The sequence below is a fragment of the Castor canadensis genome, chromosome 12 (genome assembly GCF_047511655.1).
Source record: "Castor canadensis chromosome 12, mCasCan1.hap1v2, whole genome shotgun sequence".
Taxonomy (NCBI): Eukaryota; Metazoa; Chordata; class Mammalia; order Rodentia; family Castoridae; genus Castor; species Castor canadensis.
Window position 1 is genome coordinate 14585943 of NC_133397.1, and position 18579 is coordinate 14604521.

Below are 18579 nucleotides of genomic sequence, written 5' to 3' on the forward strand. Positions count from 1 at the left end.
CCTCCACACCCAGTGAATTCATATTTTTCTTGAAAAAGTAAGTTTCTCTAAAATCTTTCAGCCACCAATGAAATGATTAGGCAGAATAAAAACTTCTTTAGAAGGGAGTTTTTTCACACACACACAAAAAAAAAATACAGTTGCATGGGGCTGCTCAAGATCTGAACCAAACTGAGAAGGGGAAGGCAGGGGCTGGGAGATTATTTTAAGAAACCCTCCCCCACCACCATGGGTCCCTCCCACCCACCATGGGCAGGCTGAGGTCAGGAGAGCTGGAAGGATGTCTGTTCATGCCATCTTGAAGCTGCAAGCCATGATGGATGGACCAAATCTGGCTCTGATGAAGTATCACCTTTTCAGGAAAGAATCGCTAAATTTTTTTGAAGATTATTTAAAGGGGAAATATAAAATATAAAGGCAAAAATAGAGAAAAATTTGAAAACCTTCCACCTGATTTTGACTGACACAAAGGAAAGCAGTGAGTAGAAAATTTAAACTTATTCTACTGATTTAATTTCTAAAGACTTTAAATAGAACATTGAATTTTGAAATGTGCATTTGTAATTTAGTTTTCAAAATTACTTTAAAATCTCATATACTATACTTAGTATGCACATAACTATGTCCAAGGGTTTTCATTTATTTGATTCAAGGAGAAGTATAGTAACATAGAAGAACAAAGAACAGGAAGAGAACTTTAAATTCCAGAAGTGAGCTGAGCTGTATGCCACAAAAAGAAAGGTTTATTCACCATGATATATTTAAGACATACCTTCTCTTAGTCACATTGCCCAGATTGAACATGAGCCAGGATCCTCCTGTCTCCATCTTCTGGGTGACTGAGTTTACAGGCATACACCACCATGTCCTACAAGACTTCTTTTTAAAAATTAAATGTGCTCCAAATTACAAAATTTTTACAAGTTTCACAAATATAATTACAGAGAGCTTTAGATCACGAGTTTATTCTTTTGCCCATAGGTTAAATAGGTGGAATAGTTTATTAGAATCTATTTCTTGTTTTGTTATAGCACATGCCTGTGTCTTAAAGCAAAATTAAACCAACTTAAGGATAGCATCAAATAATGACTTTTTTCCAATAATTGGGAAGAATATAATGTAGTATCTTCTGACACAAACATATCAGAAGGATACTGAATATTCCCCTTAGTCCAAAAAAATTTTTAGTAATATAAACTCTGCCATAAACTATATTTCTCTAAATATATGTCTACATAATAAGAAAAATTTCTGACTGATGATAAACTCCATAATTACTCTTTTATGCAGCAATTTAGATGGAACTAAAGATCTACTTCACTGCATATTTTATTTCCATTTTATCTAACTAAATAAGGTTAATGGATCTTATTAGTGCCAAAGTTCACATACGTAAGGTACTATCTGATAGAACAATAATGTCGCCATTTTGTGAATCAGCCAAAATGGCAGCCCCTCCCTTAAACAAATTCCTGCACTCTAAGACAGCCCCACCCCTACCAGAGACTACTGCGCATGCCCTAACCTCCTTACCGTCCCCTTTCTATAAAAGCCACTGCTCGCCCAGGCTCTGGGCTGCGCCATCTTTTCCCTGGCCAGCCTGGCAGTTTGGGCCTGCCATTAAACCTTGCTCTATAGACATAAGTTTTCTCGTGAGCTTTCTTTGAGAGCGGCGTTTTTCCTAACACTATCAACGTAACTTTTCCATGTTGACTTCCTATAAGCCTCTACTTCCCCTCTAGTGCCACAATTATGCTTCAGAAACTCATTACTTTAAACAAAAGTAACAGATTTATTCAAAGTTTGAATAAAAGCAAGTATTTTTGAGGTGATTTTTTTAACCTTTAAATATTTCTCTTCTGATCTGAAAACACCAAACTTTGACATTTTAAGAACAAAGGCAAAAAAGAATAAGGTAGAGTGTGTGTCGGGGAGGGAGGTGAATTTCAATTTAAAGTCTTCTACCACAGCTTCCCTGGGGCTTCTCCAAATCTGGCCATGAAGACTCAAAACCATAAGAACTAAAGTGTTTCCACTTTTCTACCCTCCACCTTTATAATTCCAAAGAAAAGAACTCACAGAACTAGGCAGCAATGCGGAGGTAGCCTCTCTCATTGTGTGTGTATGTGTGTATGTGTGTGTTTGGTATGAAGTAGTAGAGGAAGGGAAGCTAGACCAGTGACACTACCAGCAATACATTTGACCTTTGGGGATGTGTGATGACTATAAGAAAAGCCTACAGACCAAAGTAGTGATGAGCAGTGGTATAGAAAACAGTGGGAACCATGGCTCATGTCTGTAATCCTAGCTACTTGGGAGGCTCAGATTGGAAGGATCCAGGTTCCAGGCCACCCAGGACAAAGAGTTCAAGAGTTCCCATCTCCAAACTAGCCAAAGTAAAATGGACTGGAGCCTGGCTCAAGCAGTACAGTGCCTGCTCTGAAAGCACAAAGCCCTGAATTCAAATACCAGTCTCATCAAAAAAGAAAAAAACATATGGGGTGTGCTCAGAATTTGAATTTACCACATATTAAGTCACCTCATTCTCAGAAAGAACCAGCAGAGGTTATACACCAAGCTGCTGTGTATCCGAGAAGCCATCTAGGGACTAGGAGTTAGAATGAAAGCACATAAACCTTCCCTGGAGAAATAGAATCACAGAATTCAATATTCACAAACAGCAACAGGGAACAGGGGAAAGGACCAAGATATCTGCAGACAAACCTTGTTTGTGACATCATTTACCTTGCATAAAGTTAAAGGAAAAAATCCAATGTGGGGCTTATAATAATAAAGAAAAGGACTTTTGTAGAAAAAAATATTAAATAAACATTTTCATAAACTCAAAGGAATAGCATATTTCTAAAAATAATTAAATGCAAGATGCAGGGATATTTTTTTTTTTTCAGCACTGGGGTTTGAACGCAGAGCCTCACGCTTGCTAGGCAGGCACTCTACTATTTGAGTCACTCTACCAGCCTGTTTTTATATTGGGTTTTTTCAATTTAGAGTCTGGTGAACTATTTGCCTGGGCTGGCTTGGAAACATAATCCTCAGGAGTAGCTAGGATTACAAGAATGAGCCACTGGAACCAGGCAACTTCCCAATTATTGAGTAGTTACTATGTATCTATAAATAGGTGTTCATTACTGAGCACTAACTATGTATCAGAGCTGTTTCCAGTACATAATAAGTGCTAGCTCATTTAATCCTGACAATAACATTGTGAGGTATTATTATCCCCTTTTCAGAAATGAGAACTTGCCCAAGGTCATAAAGCTATTATAAATGCCACAATGTACCCTCACCCAGCACAACAATAAAAAAAAGAATGCTAGGAATGGATGTCAAGTATTCTTACCAGAAAAATGGTAGCTGTGAGATAGTGCATATAATCATTTAGTGACATTTAACAATCCTACAATGCACATAGAGTACTCCCAAATATTAGGTTGCACATGTAAGTACATACAGTTTAACCTCTCAACATACAGTCAGTTTAAAAAAAAAGGGAGGGGGAAAGAATGCTAAAGAGACAGCCATGTAGAACAAAAGCAGAAGAGTATTCATTCATACTCAGTGTCTTACGACTGTTCACCAGGAGGGCAGGTACTAGTCTAAGCACTTGATTAATAATAATGGAGAAAAAAAACAATCCTGCCTTCAAGGAGTTTGTTTTCTAGGCAAGACACATCTTACAATGTGAGAAGGTGATAAGTTTGGGAGAAAGAGGGGGAGAAGAAAATAGGCAGGGTTAATTAGAACAGTATTTTGTTATCTTTTATGAGCCACAAATCCTTTTAAAAAGCCTATAAAGGTTATCAATCTTCTCTACGAAAGGATCATATGCAGATATCATAAAAAATAAGCAGTTGGCATGTTTTATAAGAACATGAAAAGACTTTAATGTGTATATTGATCATATGACATGAAAACACCAGTATAATATTTTCTAAATTTTAAAGGTAATTAGGTAATTCACATACAAAATAATTTCCCCACACTTTATAATGAAGTACAAAATTTCCAAACTGAAAGAAAACATTTATCCAAAGAGAGAAATAAAACATTTCTAGATATTGTGAAATGTTTTGAAATACAAAAGTCCAAAATCTTTTACTTCCTCAGGACTCATTTATTTCAAGTAGGGATGAAGATGTTTCAGTCTAGCTTTTCTTGACAAGCCAATCCTGATTGGTCGGTTGCATGTCTTAAGAGGTTGTACTCTTGAAATGCCATGTGAAAACTGACCACCTAAAAACAACAACAAAAAACAGTTAAAATTCCATAAAGGAGTAAAAATTACCAATATGCTTAAAAATCTTCATTTGCTTCTAATCATAATACTAACATCTGCAGTACATTTTAAATTTGTATGCCAAGAACTTTAAATCCATGATTTCACTTAATCTTATAGTTTTAAAATATGGAAACCTAAGCACAGAAAAGTGAAGTAACTTTGGCCATGCATTGTTGCTCACACCTGTAATCTTAGCTACTTGAAGGGCAGAGATCAGGGTTGTGGTTCCAGGCCAGCCCAGGGGAAAATTTCTCAAGACCCTATCTCAACAAATGGCTGAATGTGATGCATTAAGTAGACATGCACAAGTACGAAGATCACACTCCAGCCTGGCCCAGGCATAAGATCCTATCTCAAAAAAAGGAAAAAGAAAAGAAGGAAAGGAGGGAGTGAGGAAAGGAGGAAGGGATGGAGAGAGGGAAGCAATGGAGGGAGGGAGGGAGAAAAGAGGAAAAGAGTGAAGGAAGGAAGGAAAGAAGGAAGGAAGGAAGAAAGGAAGGAAGGAAAAAAGAAAAAGAAAAACAATGCAAAAAAAAAAAAGGTTGGCAGGCTGGCAGAGTGGCTCAAGTAGCAAAGCACCTGCCTAATGAGCAGAAGCCTTGAGTTCAAAATTCCAGAACCTCCAAAAAAAGAAAGAAAGAAACTTACTCAATATAAGCTAACAGCTAAATAAAATCAGCATTACAATCAGGCAGTTTGACTTAACAACAACAAAAACAGAACTAAATAGGTTGTGAAGGCAAGTAGTGCTTTAAGCATGTCACTTATAAGTTAGAAGCTAACCAACTCTGCCATATTGTTAATGGTTACATTTGGTTTTTAACAGAGATTATTGTCAATAATAGAGCTCAAACGTGTTGCATCTGTTAATATAGCAATGAAGGGCTCTGGTTTTGAAGTTTTTATTTAGCACCACACTAGATCATTTCAAAGAGGTTCAAAGCTGTTCACAGAGACACACCTACAACTAACTCAGTTAACTACACAGGTAGATGTGTTGTATTACCTTTGATAATAAATACAATAATGTTCCCAAATTTCAGAGGGTTCTTTTTTTAAAAACAAACTGGAGGGGGCACTGTTTTCTAGCTCCCTGCCTTGTTAGAGCAAGTTTTCTCTCACTCCTGGTTATTACTGAACCTAACTAGAGCTAACTAGGGGCGAATGGAGATTCAGAAAAGTCACAGGACAGACAGACAGACAGAAACTGGGGTCAGGTGTGTTGAGTGCTTGGGTGGAGATGTCCAACACTCATTGCTTCTTTTCTCTATCTTTATTCTTTAAAGCCTTACTCCTTTGCAATTCTTTAAAACCTTGCTTCTAAAGTCTTCTTTAAACCTTGTTTCTTTCCATAGACTTGCACTGTCCCATGTTTTCTCTTAGCTATTCCCTAGCATATCACTCTTAAAGTCTTTTGCCCCCAGGCTTGCACTGACCGATCTCCCTTTAGCTTTTCTAAAGCTGAGGTGCTCAGACTTGCAAACAACAGCAGCCCACCTAAAAATTCCATATGCATAAGTCTTAAAGTCTCGGTCCTTAGACTTGCACTGTAAAGTCCTTTCTTTGGCTTTTCTTTAGCTTAGCTTTTCTAAGGCCTATGTATAACATTCTTTCTTTAGCTTAGCTTTCTAAAGCCTATGTTAAAATTCTCCATGCAGACTTTCTATCAACCCCTCTTTAGCCATTCCTTTCCCTTCAGCAATTTCCCTTTAGCAATTCTTTTCCCTTCCAAAAGCTTCCCACACCAAAAAGCCCAAAGCAAAAGCCCAAAGCCAAAGCCCAAAAAACCTGGTTTCTTTTATAAACAGTGGCAAACAGGGTGGAGCAGATGTTCTTGGGGAGGGGTGTGACATTGTAACAGGAGAAACCTGTGTTCCTGCTTCTCTGAATGCAAACTTAGGAGATGCAGCTGTTCTACTTTTTTCTGTTTCATGGCCGGGGCTGTACCTAGCTCCTGCTACAGGTAAAAGCAATTAACTGCATCTTGCCTTGCTTGTGTCCAGTTCTCATAGGCTTTCCATAATCCACTCTCCACAATAAACTGTACAGCACATTTGCAAAGTCAAAGTCAAACATTAGTGAACTAGCATGACCTTAAGATTATAGTACATGACATTAAAATCAGTGTAATTGAGCCAATGTTAAATTTGACAAAACATTCACACATGCTACCAGAAATTGTTCATTTTATGGAAGTCGGTATTAAAAAATATGCCATGAAATTTATTAGTGGCCTTTTACAAATAATGCTATCTCAATTGTTTTCTAAATGCTTGAAACTCAAAATATGGTTCACAGACTGGAATCATTTGCATCTACTGGGAGCTTGTTAAAAACACAGAATCTTAAAATGTGTTCCACAGCTGAAACAAAAATCCTTAACAAGATTCTCAGGTGATTCACATGTACATTAAAGTTAGGGAAGCATTGATCTACATGACACACAAAATACCTGGTGAACTGGCTAGCAGGCATATAACATATAACACACATGACAACATGGCTATGTGCTCCCTAATCATCCTCTATTCTCTATCAGGAAAAGGTAAGTTCCGAAGGAACAATGCACTTGGAAACAGCATTCTACTGGTGATGAGAAGTCCAGAAAAATGTTTTGACAGATGATGCACCACTGAAGATGCTTTCTTAAGTGTATTTTACTTACAATGCTGTTTTAATCTAATTTTGTTATATAATGTCAGAAAGTTCTTATTATCTTAGTTTTCTATTATTAACCTTATCCCTACCCACATCCATTGGTACCCAAGTTAGAATGGCTATTAGACATATTATAATAGTATAGAGCTTTAAGACAAAAGATAAGAGAAGTTGTTTAATTATTCTTTTTAAAAACAGTAATCCTACCAGGTGCCCCTGGTTCATGCCTATAATCCTAGCTACTCAGGAGACAGAGATCAGGAGGATCACTGTTCAAAGCCAGCCTAGGGCAAATAGTCTGCCAGACCCTATCTTGGAAAAAAAAAAAAATTACAAAAAAAGGGCTGGTGAAGTAACTCAAAGTGTAGGCCTTGAGTTCAAACCCCAGTATCACAAAAAAAAAAGCCACACAGCAATCAAAAGTATAATGATCATAGGCAAAAACATGTTAACAAATAATAAATAATAATAAATTAGTTAAATTTATCCATAGAAAGAGGTCTAATACCAATAAAAAGTATAAAGTGTAAAGCATAATTGGGAGTAATATCTCAATAGTGCAAATCCAACTCAGATAAATTGTTTCTTTTTAACAGTTAATATTACATATATGAAATGTGTGTGTTAGACATATATGACACCTATCTTATCCCACAGCTGTTGCCAGACATCAAAACAAATATTTGAATATAGCTTTTCAGAGTATTTACCAGTGATATTCTAAATAGCATTTTAATTTTTAACCAATGTCTAATTATTGGAACTTGTATCAGAAAATTATTAATTTTTTCAAAAGTATAAAATTTTGTATTTATTTTCTACTAGCATATGAATAATTTTGGCATGCTAAAATTATAAGAATGTGATAGCCATCTTAAAAGACATTCCAGAAAATAACTAGCTCTTACCTCCCTTCAATAAATAATTAAATTTTTCTTCCTTACATTCATCAGGAAAAAGAGCAGGCCTTTTAGGTAAAGGGTTTTTACAATCTGAAAATAAATATCAATGTGTTATAGCAAAATGTAACTTTTATATAAAAATGTTAACACTATAAATTATTTTTTCACAAATACTTCCTTCAGTTGGCTCCTAATATTTAGAGAAATGAAGTAGAATTCTTCAGAGCTCTTTGAAAACATTTTCTACAACTTCAGTATATTATCTAACATTTGAGTAAATCATCATGGAAAAATAGTGTACATTAATAATCATTTCTCTTCTACTTTATCTTCTTTTTGCCAAAATTATATGCTTTTCTTACATAGAAAAAACCAGTAAATTTCTATCATTAAAAAGAGCATTTTAAAATGAATTACATACCTTCCTCAGAAGGGGAATAGAGTAATTCTTTCTCTGATTTTCTGAGACAGCAATATTTATTGGAAACTTCTCCAGTATCAGGTACTGTTTTCCATTTAAATAAACTTTGGTGTGTTTTATGCATTTTAGGACCTGCTATCTTATCACAGGGCAAAGAAGATGTGCATATTCTGTTGGCTGTGACCATTTTTGAATCTTTTTCTATCTCCATTTTTGCCTCTTCAATATCATTACTTTCCCCAAAGTAATTTTCTTGTCCATTGTTTGTTTCCACAGTGCTTGGAATTTCATTTTCCTTACTAATTTTATGAAACATATGGAGTTCTTCAAGTACTAAATCAAATTTACTCTTCATCTCCAAATCTTTTGCTATTGTCAGAGCTTCTGTTGATAAACATTTAGCAGTTAAGTCCTGAAAACATTCATTGTTTCCTTTACTTGAATCAGTTTCAAATTGATGATTAACGTATAATGTAGAGTCATTCTTTGGATGAAAAGGCTTTGAATTAGCTAACTCACTTTCTTGTAAAATACTTTCATATTCATTTCTGTCGGCTCTGTTATTTTGACTAACAGATTTAGTTTCTTCCACATTTACTTTCTTACTCATTAATGAAATTGACTGCACAGAACACATGTCATTCACTGTAAAAAAACTATCTTTCTCTTCCTTTTTTATTTTAATGTCTTTATGAACTTGGGAAGTATTTGTTAAACTTTGTGCTGTGGCTTTCACTTCTTCCTTCAAAATAAACTTTTTCTTCCCTTCTATCTTTTTGAGCAAGAGCTCAAAACTTAGGATCTGAGATATAACCATGGCATTGATCTGTTCCCTATACATTGAGTTTCGGCTTGCGGGTATGGCCTGTTGCTTAATATTAAAAAAATCTTCAAATATGCACTGAATATTAGGATAGCTGATTATATTGTGTTTTCTTTCAGTATCTGAATCTTGGTTGTGCATATTTATATCATAGAATTTTTCATTAACATATTTATGATTATTTTTTGTAAATTGATGTCCAGATCTCACATGTGTTTTAACAGTATTGAAACTATAGTGAGCCCAATTTTCCACATTTATGACTTGTCCAGGGAAATTTGTATTTTCATAACCAGATTCCTTTATCAAACTAATTTCTTTGATGTTATCAAAATCCTTTAAAGGAGGAAACTTTTTATATGTTTCAAAAATTGGAAAATGTGTATTCTTACTAAAGGAATCAATGTTTCGTTTCTTAGACCCTTCAAGAACTTGCTCAGTTTCAAATAGCTTTCTTTTCTTTAACATAGGTGGCCTATTATCTTCTAGTAGTCTTGAAAAGGTTAAGATCCTTTTTAGATATACAGTATGTTTCTTCACTACTATATTTTTTTGATAATTCAAATGCACTGCCCATTTGAAAATGCATCCTTCTTCTAATTGAGAAACATTTTCAATTCTTATTAAAGAATCAAAGTTATTTAGCAAAGAAGGTATATTGCTTTTCAGAATGGTATTTAAATATTCTGAGGCACTAGTTTGTACATATTTGCTTGAAATGTGGATCTTTACACTGGCATTCATATTCCTGGTTATTAGATTTTGCACATCAGTTTGCTTTACACACTTGAAAACTTTATGCCAGATTAAAATACTGTTATCTTTTTGATTTCCTGAAAAACTTGTATGGAAATAAAAAATTTCTGTAATGAAACTTTGAAAAATGTTGCTTAAGTGGAAGTCTTTTTGTGTAGTATAGTAAGTCAACTGTATCGTACTATAATTTTCTCCTTTACTATTTAGCCAAACAATTTCCATTAAATTGTTTTGGCGACTCAGGGTTTCTAGCATCAGAGGCTTTGATTGTTGTTCATGCATATTCCTGAGCTTTGTATTATGGTCATCTTCCTTGCTTAAAAGGGCTGTTTCTAGTAATTGTGGCAAACTCAATCTTTCTCTGATCTTTGTCATATTTTTATAGTTAGTCTTGTAACTTTTGATAGTCCAACAATTTTGCCTATTCTTTTTCAAAAAATGTCTAATCTTACAGTCCCAGCTTTGAGATTTTTCCCACCCGATAGGCATGCCACTGTCCAGGCCTGTATTTTCCAATGGAGTAGTGAAATTCTTTTTAGAGTCTTTTATATCACACCCCATACTATTGTAATGATAGTATCTTAAACTGATCAAACCTTTATTCCTCTCAAAAGTGTTCTGGTTGCTGAGTGACAGGTGGTTATTTTCATCATAGTCAGGAAAAATATTTTCCGCAGCTCCTATTTTTCTATCACCCTGTAACTTTTGCTTCTTAACATCAGGTCTATTTTGGGACCAATAAATGTTTGTGAGATCCCTAACATATGCCTCAAATTTGTCATTCTTTTTCTTTGCTATTTCCTTTAAATAGACAAAGGACACGTTGCTATTTAAATCCTTTGGAAACTCAAGGATCCTTATTGTGATGCTATCTCTAAAATAGCTGGGTTTGGCAATTGCCAAGCTGGGCTGATTTTGAGATTTTGTTATTTTTAGGCTAGATGATGAAACACTATCTTCTCGTCTATTTGGTGGCACGGCGCTGTCAACTCTACGTCTGTTCTTAACTTCATGAAATACTGACTCGGTTTCCTTGTAGAAGGTCACATCTAAGAATGGATTTCCTGCCTGCCTTGGGTAACGAGCGTCCCGTCCGCGGACTGGACGTGGTTTCCCGCGCTCGCGTGGGGCCCGGTGCAGGCGGGCCATGGAGGGCCCGGGCTGCCTGGTTGCTGCTCCCGCCCCGTCACTGCGGTGCTCCCCGAAAACCCCTCCGGCCCGCAGGAGCGGGACCCCAGCCCCGGCTGCAGGCCTCGAGCCCGGGCCGGAGCTTTGTGAGGGGACACTCTGCCGGCTTTTCTTCTGAAGCTGGCTGGTCTGGCCGCCCAGCCCCCATATCCGTTTCCCACTGACTGATTTCCCCACACCCGGGGCTGTGGAGTTCGCAAAACTGGCGTCCGTCGAGATCAGGAACTCCTTGAAGGGTCTGGGCGTCCAGTCCCAGGCTTTTTCTACCTCAGACAAACGAGGCACCAAAGGCAGACGCCACCCCGCCTCGGAGACCCCGCCCGGTTCCTCCACACGAGGCCGTTTGCTAGCGGGCGGCTGGGAGTCAAGGTCCTCCGAAGGCGGTGCTGAGGAAGGCGGCCCCCCGGGATCTGCGGGCTGCAGCGAGGGGAACGTGAGGGACATGACCGTCGACCGAAGTGCTCTGTCCGAAGTCCCTGCCAGGATCCAGCCTTTTAGGAGGCGCGAGGCCGCTCCGCCCCGCCCCCTGGCCCGCCCCTGGCCCGCCCCTGACACGCCCCCCAAGATCAATCTCGGCTCTCTTACCACAGATGCCCCGCCCCACGCCCGCCCCTCACACGCCCCTCCTACGTCCGAAGCCCGCCCATCCCAGAAGCCCCGCCCCCGCCTGCCGGATTGGTCCTCTCCGCTCAGCCCCGAGCGACCCGGGCCGTTAAATTGTCGCTCTTTGGCGCCTCGTTCCTAGACCGCGAGTGAGCCGTGCAAACGCGTCACGGCTTCCCGCTGGCAGAACGAACCGGGAAGTTAGAATCTCCGCCTTGCCGTGTGTGAGTGGAAACAGCTTTCCTGGTAACATTCTAAAATTCTATGTTTCCCTCAGAAGCAGCTTCCCCTCAGTTACTCCCTCGGGTGACTCGTGCGGTAAACTGGAGGCGCTCGGACAGCGCCAGTCCAGAAACTTCCAAAATCAGCCCCGCGATCCTTCAAATCGGATTGCACCTCACTGTAAAAGAAAAGCAAAGCGGTGCTGGGAAAAGGCAGCCCTGGTACTTAATAATCTGAATATCTGAGGGGAAAGTTATTGTTTGTGTAATTGTGGGGTTTTCTCCACAGATACTCTGAATAAAATTACTTAGGGATCAGTATTATATGTTTGAACTTCTTCATTCCGTGTAAGCATAAATAATCCAGTTCCGACTCGGACGTAATAATGAATTTTCAAAACGTGATTTCTTTTTTTTTTTCCCCTCTGCTTTGAGAATCCTTTCTTTTTGGTGGCTAATCAATGCTGATTTTTTTTGTAAATTCCATAATCAGAAAGAAGAAAATAATCTCAAAATGTTTATTATTATTTATGTTTATTAAGAAATATGTAATTACTGCTCAGTAACCAAAAACTCTTGGTGGCTACTTCAAAGTATGTTTTATTTCCTAATATTTTAATATGTTAAATATAATAATGTGCAATAGGAATTCTGATTTCAGAACCCATGGGATTATCCCTATGGCAATATATGGCTAGACCTACTATTTAGGTAATAAAATGTTCACCAACCCCTTGTCTTATAAATACTTCAAGATATATTGTGATTCCAATTCTAGACATTTGATATGACTTTAATGTATAAATCCCTCCAGAAAAATGCTTACTTGAGTTTGTAAAAAGCCTTTTCAGCATAAGCACTTCATCAACACTAAGAATGTTCAGACTGCACATCAGCAAGTCTCCAAGCACCAGTTCTATGTATCTTAGGTTCTGTTGCCTTTCTATGTCAGATTTTCCACAAATCCACATTCTATTCCAGAGTGATCTGTTCTACAGTTGTTATCAGCCATACAGACTGACTAAGGTGTATTACTAGGAGCAAATTGTTTATCTTTAAAGTAAATGCCATAGCTTTGCAATTTTTAGGTTGATCTGTAACTTGGTGTTTGATTATTGCTTCATCTTGCTAGTGTGCCCAAGAACATATTAGTTTCTAAGTTCCCCCATCACAACAACTCATTGCTTAAGGACTAAAATTCAAATGAAGTCCAGAAGTGTCTAACTTAATCCAACAATTGTTTGAAAATTATGTTCAAGGCACTGTTAGATATATAGAAGCATTTAGAGTTTTTTTTCCTCTATCATGAAGAAATATATAGCCATGAAAACCAAAAAAAGAGTCTGTGTTTAATATTAATGGTCACTGCCATTTCAAATAATGCCTATTTTTAAAAAACTAAGCATGTATTTAAAAATAATAACAAAACCCACTACTTAGTATATCCCTGACTTACCACCTCCAATCTTTTTAAGTTTTTTTTTCTTTTTTATTAACAATATTATTTGTGCAGGGCGGGTTCTCAAATAATGCCTATTAAAACTACTGTTTATGTGGTATTTCCCTGAATTTTTAAAACACCTCCTTGAAAATGGACCAGTTATAAGTGAGAAATGCAAAAAGTTGTATCTTCAACTCATCCTAAACAAAATTTATGTAAGACTTGTTCAAATCTTACCCACAATTCAAGGGACATTTCAAATGTCACAGATTTCTATATCACTTTACCTGCCCTTTTTTTGAAAGCATTTTCATCCCTTATAACAATGAATAAGAATAACAGTGAATTGACCTGACAGAATTATTGAGTTAGTGAGATAAACTGAGTTAAGGGTTCATTTGATACCTTGGGATGCCTGATATCCACTATCCTTAGCATGGTATACCACATCCTTATGATAAAGCCCTACCTTACCTTTTTCTGCTTCATCTTTTTTTTTCAGTCTGCCCCCATGCTGCCTAACCAAAATAGTTTTTTTTCTTGCTATTCCATGCATGTTCTTTACATCCTTCTCTTTCTCCACCTGGCAAATTCCTATTCTAGATTAAAGGGTTCTATACCAAAGTTTCCTGCACTATGGAAGCATTTCTACCTCTTCCCTGTGATATCCAGTCCCCAGGGAGAATTCCTTGCATCCTTATCTGAGGTCCTATTCTACTTTATTTCTAACTGAAGAACATTACAGATGTTGTATTGAGTTATTTTTACATGTCCACTCCACTAAACTCTAAGACAAAGATTTACTCATTTTTACATATCCTCAGTGCCTCCCACCATATACACCAGTTAATTAGAAAAAATAAAATGACAATACTATTAATATACCCTATAATCCAAATGGATTTCTGATGTCTTGGAATTATTTTAAGGTTTTTTTTTGTTTTATTTTCTTTGGTTTTATATATTAAGGCAGAGACTTGCTCTTACTAATCATGTTAAAGTAGGATTAACATGAAGACAGTGCCATCATAACAGCCAACAGTTATTTTTAAATGTTAATAGTTTTAACATCACATAAGTGTCATGGTAGACCAGAAATGTGACACAGAAGTTTTTCTCTTTACTTCTTTTAATAAATTATGTGTGTGGTGAACAAATACTCTAAGAGAACTGAAGGTTTGTTTCAGACTGAAAGTTAAAATACTTAATAAGAACCAACAACAAAAATATTTAAATCAAATACAGGAGTTAAATAGGAAAATATCACTTACTAAAACTATTTAAAAATAAATATGGCTCTAAATAACATAAGTAGCACTTTTTATCACATCAATGAAAAACACTAGGTAAGAAAATATTTAAGAAAACTAATACTTTGTATATCTTCATATGCAGTTAACCTTTTAGGAAGCATTAATGGTAACTTATAAATATTATCTTAAATGAAATGATATATGTGCAAATGCTTTAAAATATAAACTACCTCATTAGCCTCATTTTTATTAAAACCATATCATCTACCTAGTCTCCTAAACCAGAAGTTCTATTCTTTTCTTCTTTTTCACTGTTGTTCCCCAATATCCAATCCTTATGTAGACATTCATCAAATACTATTGAGTCTATACCGAGTATGACCCCGAAATTAATTCCACATCTTTACCCATTGTATTCCAGATTTATTTCTAGACCACATCATCCTGTTTCTGAGAATACTGTGGTAATCTGATAATCATTTTACTAACCTCTCCTCACCTGCTCAACATTGTTATAAGACTTTTCTTCTCAACATATTACTCATTTTGTTACCCTTATTTAAGAACATTTTTTGGCAGTACTAGGGTTCTAACTAAGGACCTCATTCTTGATAGTCAGTCCCTTAACCACTTGAGCCACCTCCCTAATCCTTTTTGTTGTGGTTTTTTTTGAGCTGGAGTTTCAAATTTTTGCCTGGATCAGCCTGGACCACAATCCTCCTACTTGAGATTCCCAGGTAGCTGGTATGATAGGCATGAAGAACATCACCCAGCTTTTTTCTCTGAGATGGGAGTTCATGAATTTTTTCATGTGGGTTGTCCTGGAACCATGACCCTCCTGATCTCAGCCTCCCACATAGCTGGATGACAGGCATGTGCCACCATACCCTGCTATTGGTTGAGGTGCAATCTCACTAACTTTTTGACCAGGCTGGCAATCCTCCAGATTTCAGTCTCCCAAGTACCTAGGGTTATAGGCATGAGCCATCTGGCACTCAGTGGAGATAGAGTCCTGCTAACTTTTTACACTGGCTAGTCTTGAACCATGATCCTCCTGATTTCTGCCTCCCAAGTAGCTAGCTGGAATTACAGGGTGAGCCACTATGCCCAGCCTAAGAACTTCTTTTGACTTTGATACTTACAGAATAAAATATAAACTCTAATTTGCCATATATAAAGTTCCTCTATAGTTCAGATCCCTACCTATTTTCATAACATAATTTGCAGTACTAAATTTCTTGTCATTCCTGAAATATATAAGGCCCTCCCATAGTTTCAGTCTTGAGCATATGGTGGATCATTTGCTGAAAGTATAATGGAATGTTTTTCTTAATCTTCTGAGGTGATTCCAAAACTTACAAGTCTTGTATTTTAGACACTTACCATTTATTTTGTCTGCTGCCCATTCTTTTTTTTAACCTCTAAAATCTTACATCATTAATGTACTGTTGCATTTTCTGATTGCTTAGCTAATTAGAAATAACCTTTTTTTTCTGAGCCCAAAGTATTGAAAAACCAGGTGGGAATATTCAGCTATTTACAACATCCATCTGATATTCTAATAAGTTTTAACATCAATTAAAACCCTCCCTGTCCCTGAAATAAAAGCAAAAGTCCATATCATCCTAGAATTCATGCAGTTGTTAATAGCACCTTTAAAACACAATTGTAAATTCTTTTCAATTAACCTTTCAAAAGAATCTTTTCAAGATTTTGAGATGGCAGAATGTCTATCTTTTTAATCATACAAATTTATACTTAGATTTCTTTCTTTCGCATGTTTTTTTTTTGCTGAGATTATTCACTTTGTTTTGGTTGATTGCACAATAAATCTTAGACATTGCAAGTTTATATAACTTATTTACACTTTTAAGGAATAACATATTCATGTTAAATACAAAATATTTTAACTCAAAAACTTGCTGACTTTTTTTTATTCTGCAAGCAAAACAGAATAGTAGTTGGGTGAGTAGGGTCTGGAAATCAAACTAAGTTTGAATTTATACTCAACTTTTTCCTCTATGGATAATGTAAGAAAATTATTTATCTTTTCTGTGACACAGATGTCCCCAAAATACCTCATAGGTAGTTGTGTGAGTTAAATGAAATACACTATGAAAAGCATTGAGAAAAGTTCTGGGCATATGAGTGTGAGCACATAAGTTCATTAGGTTTTTTTTCAATTATGATACTTATTATCAAACTCAAAGTTTGCTGAGCTAGCTTCTACAGATTCAGATGAGCTGTCAGCATCTCTTCCCAACTGTGCAGTTGAGTGACTTGCCGTGGGTAGTTTAGAGTGGGCCATGATGTTTACATCACTGAAATCAGCAAATGCTACAAATCAGATCTTTCTTTCTTTCTTTCTAGAAAGCCAGTTGTAAAACAGCTTCCAGCATAATACTGTATCAAACTTTATCTTACAGTATTTCAGCTACATTTCTACGTAAACTAATTCTCACGACAGGGCTGTAGTAAGCCAAACAGTTTGTAATAGTTGTTTGGCATACTGATCAATTATTCATCTATATTTTCATAGCATTTCAGACATCTATTATAATACTTACAAGACTTAATGGTTACTTATATATACACTATCTCTTCTAGTAAATTATTAGCTCTCTGAGACTTGAAATAGTTAACTTGTTTACCAAGTATTTAGCATAAGACTTTCCATACAATAGACAATAATTATTTAAATTATTGACTTGACTATATGCCAAGTGGGTAATATATAAAATAGGTACTATTAAAATAAATACTATGGGATTTAAATTTTGTCTCAAACTATGGAGAGTGGATGGGTGGCAAAAATTTTTAATCAATAAGCATGTAACTTGCATGTAGACAATCATACTTAAAACATAAAAATGTGTGACATTTTCAAGGAAGAATAACAGCAAAACGTCTTTAAACTTTTAGAAGGCCTTGGAAAGCTATGGTGAGTTCTGAGGAGGCCATCAAATGAACAACCAGAGAAAATAAACAAACTTCATTGGTCAGCAGAAAACAAAGACAAGTATATAAAAAAGAATGTAAACCTATTTCTTGGTTTCCAAAGGTTTACACTGGTTGCCAAATGATGGTTCTAGTGTCTATTGCCAACTGTAAAAACTGTTGCCCAGTCAAATAAACCTAAAAATTTCCTCTGTCAAGTCCAATTTCCTGTATTCCATTGATCTAATTTCATAGAAATTAACCCAAACACTGCATCACATCTGCTTAAATACTTTCATAATATATTCTACCATATCTGGAACAAACTGTATCATGCAGAAAGAAATATAATCAGCTGTTGGGAGATATCAAGTTTTTCTTATGTATGTATATCATAACATCACATTGTGCTTCATAAAGATATATATGCATATATATAATCCATGTAATATATAATTATAATTTAACAGTAAAAATCAAAAATCAATAAATAAAATTACTTTAATTTTTTTCTCTTTAAAATCAGTATAAGAACAACTGTTTTCCACAAGTTTTGGTTTTATAATTAGAGAATTCTATATCACACTCTACCAATTATGAAATTGAATCATTAAGTTATAAGAGCATTATTTGAGATTATCAGAATTTCCAGGGGAATTTTAATTCTTCTAGATATTAAACTGACAGAAAAATAACTCACTGAAATAAAAATTAAAGAAGTAGAAAGATTAATCAATCAAATAATTGTTGAGCTCTATCACAATTCAGGAACTTGGCATTTTTTTGGATACAAAGCTGTGCTTTGTATCCAAATATACATCAGCTTCTGCCCTAAGTAGCTCATAATACTATTGAATACTAAAATCAAAAAGGAGAACCATGAATTATTGCAGTATTTCATTAATTATTCTGTTTATCTTGAGACTGCTGGAAATGGAAAAGAAGGAAATGTCATTGTGGAATAGATAATCAGGGAAATCTTTAGAAGATGTAAACAAGACTTTGAAGAATAAGCAAAAATATTATAGTCACAGGAAATAATCGATACACTGTAATCCAGATTTTGTACGAAAATC

General features: G+C 36.0%; 1 protein-coding gene across 1 annotated transcript; it reads right to left on the bottom strand.

Annotated features, from left to right (window-relative positions):
* Positions 1-4004: 4004 nt before the first annotated feature.
* On the bottom strand, positions 4005-11492 carry Rad51ap2 (RAD51 associated protein 2). The gene is made up of 3 exons (XM_020172592.2): positions 8282-11492; positions 7867-7950; positions 4005-4254 (listed from the first exon to the last, which is right to left on the bottom strand). Exons 1-3 carry the CDS (start codon positions 11490-11492, stop codon positions 4136-4138), a joined length of 3414 nt encoding a protein of 1137 aa, XP_020028181.2. The 3' UTR covers positions 4005-4135.
* Between the last annotated feature and the right edge of the window lie 7087 nt (positions 11493-18579).

Coding starts and splice junctions, on each gene's coding strand:
- Rad51ap2 (XM_020172592.2), bottom strand. CDS start 11,492: ATGTCCCTCACGTTCCCCTCGCTGCAGCCCGCAGATCCCGGGGGGCCG. Junction 7,951..8,281: donor CTATTCCCCTTCTGAGGAAG/GTATGTAATTCA, acceptor ATTTATTTTCAG/ATTGTAAAAACCCTTTACCT. Junction 4,255..7,866: donor TAATTATTTATTGAAGGGAG/GTAAGAGCTAGT, acceptor TGTTGTTTTTAG/GTGGTCAGTTTTCACATGGC.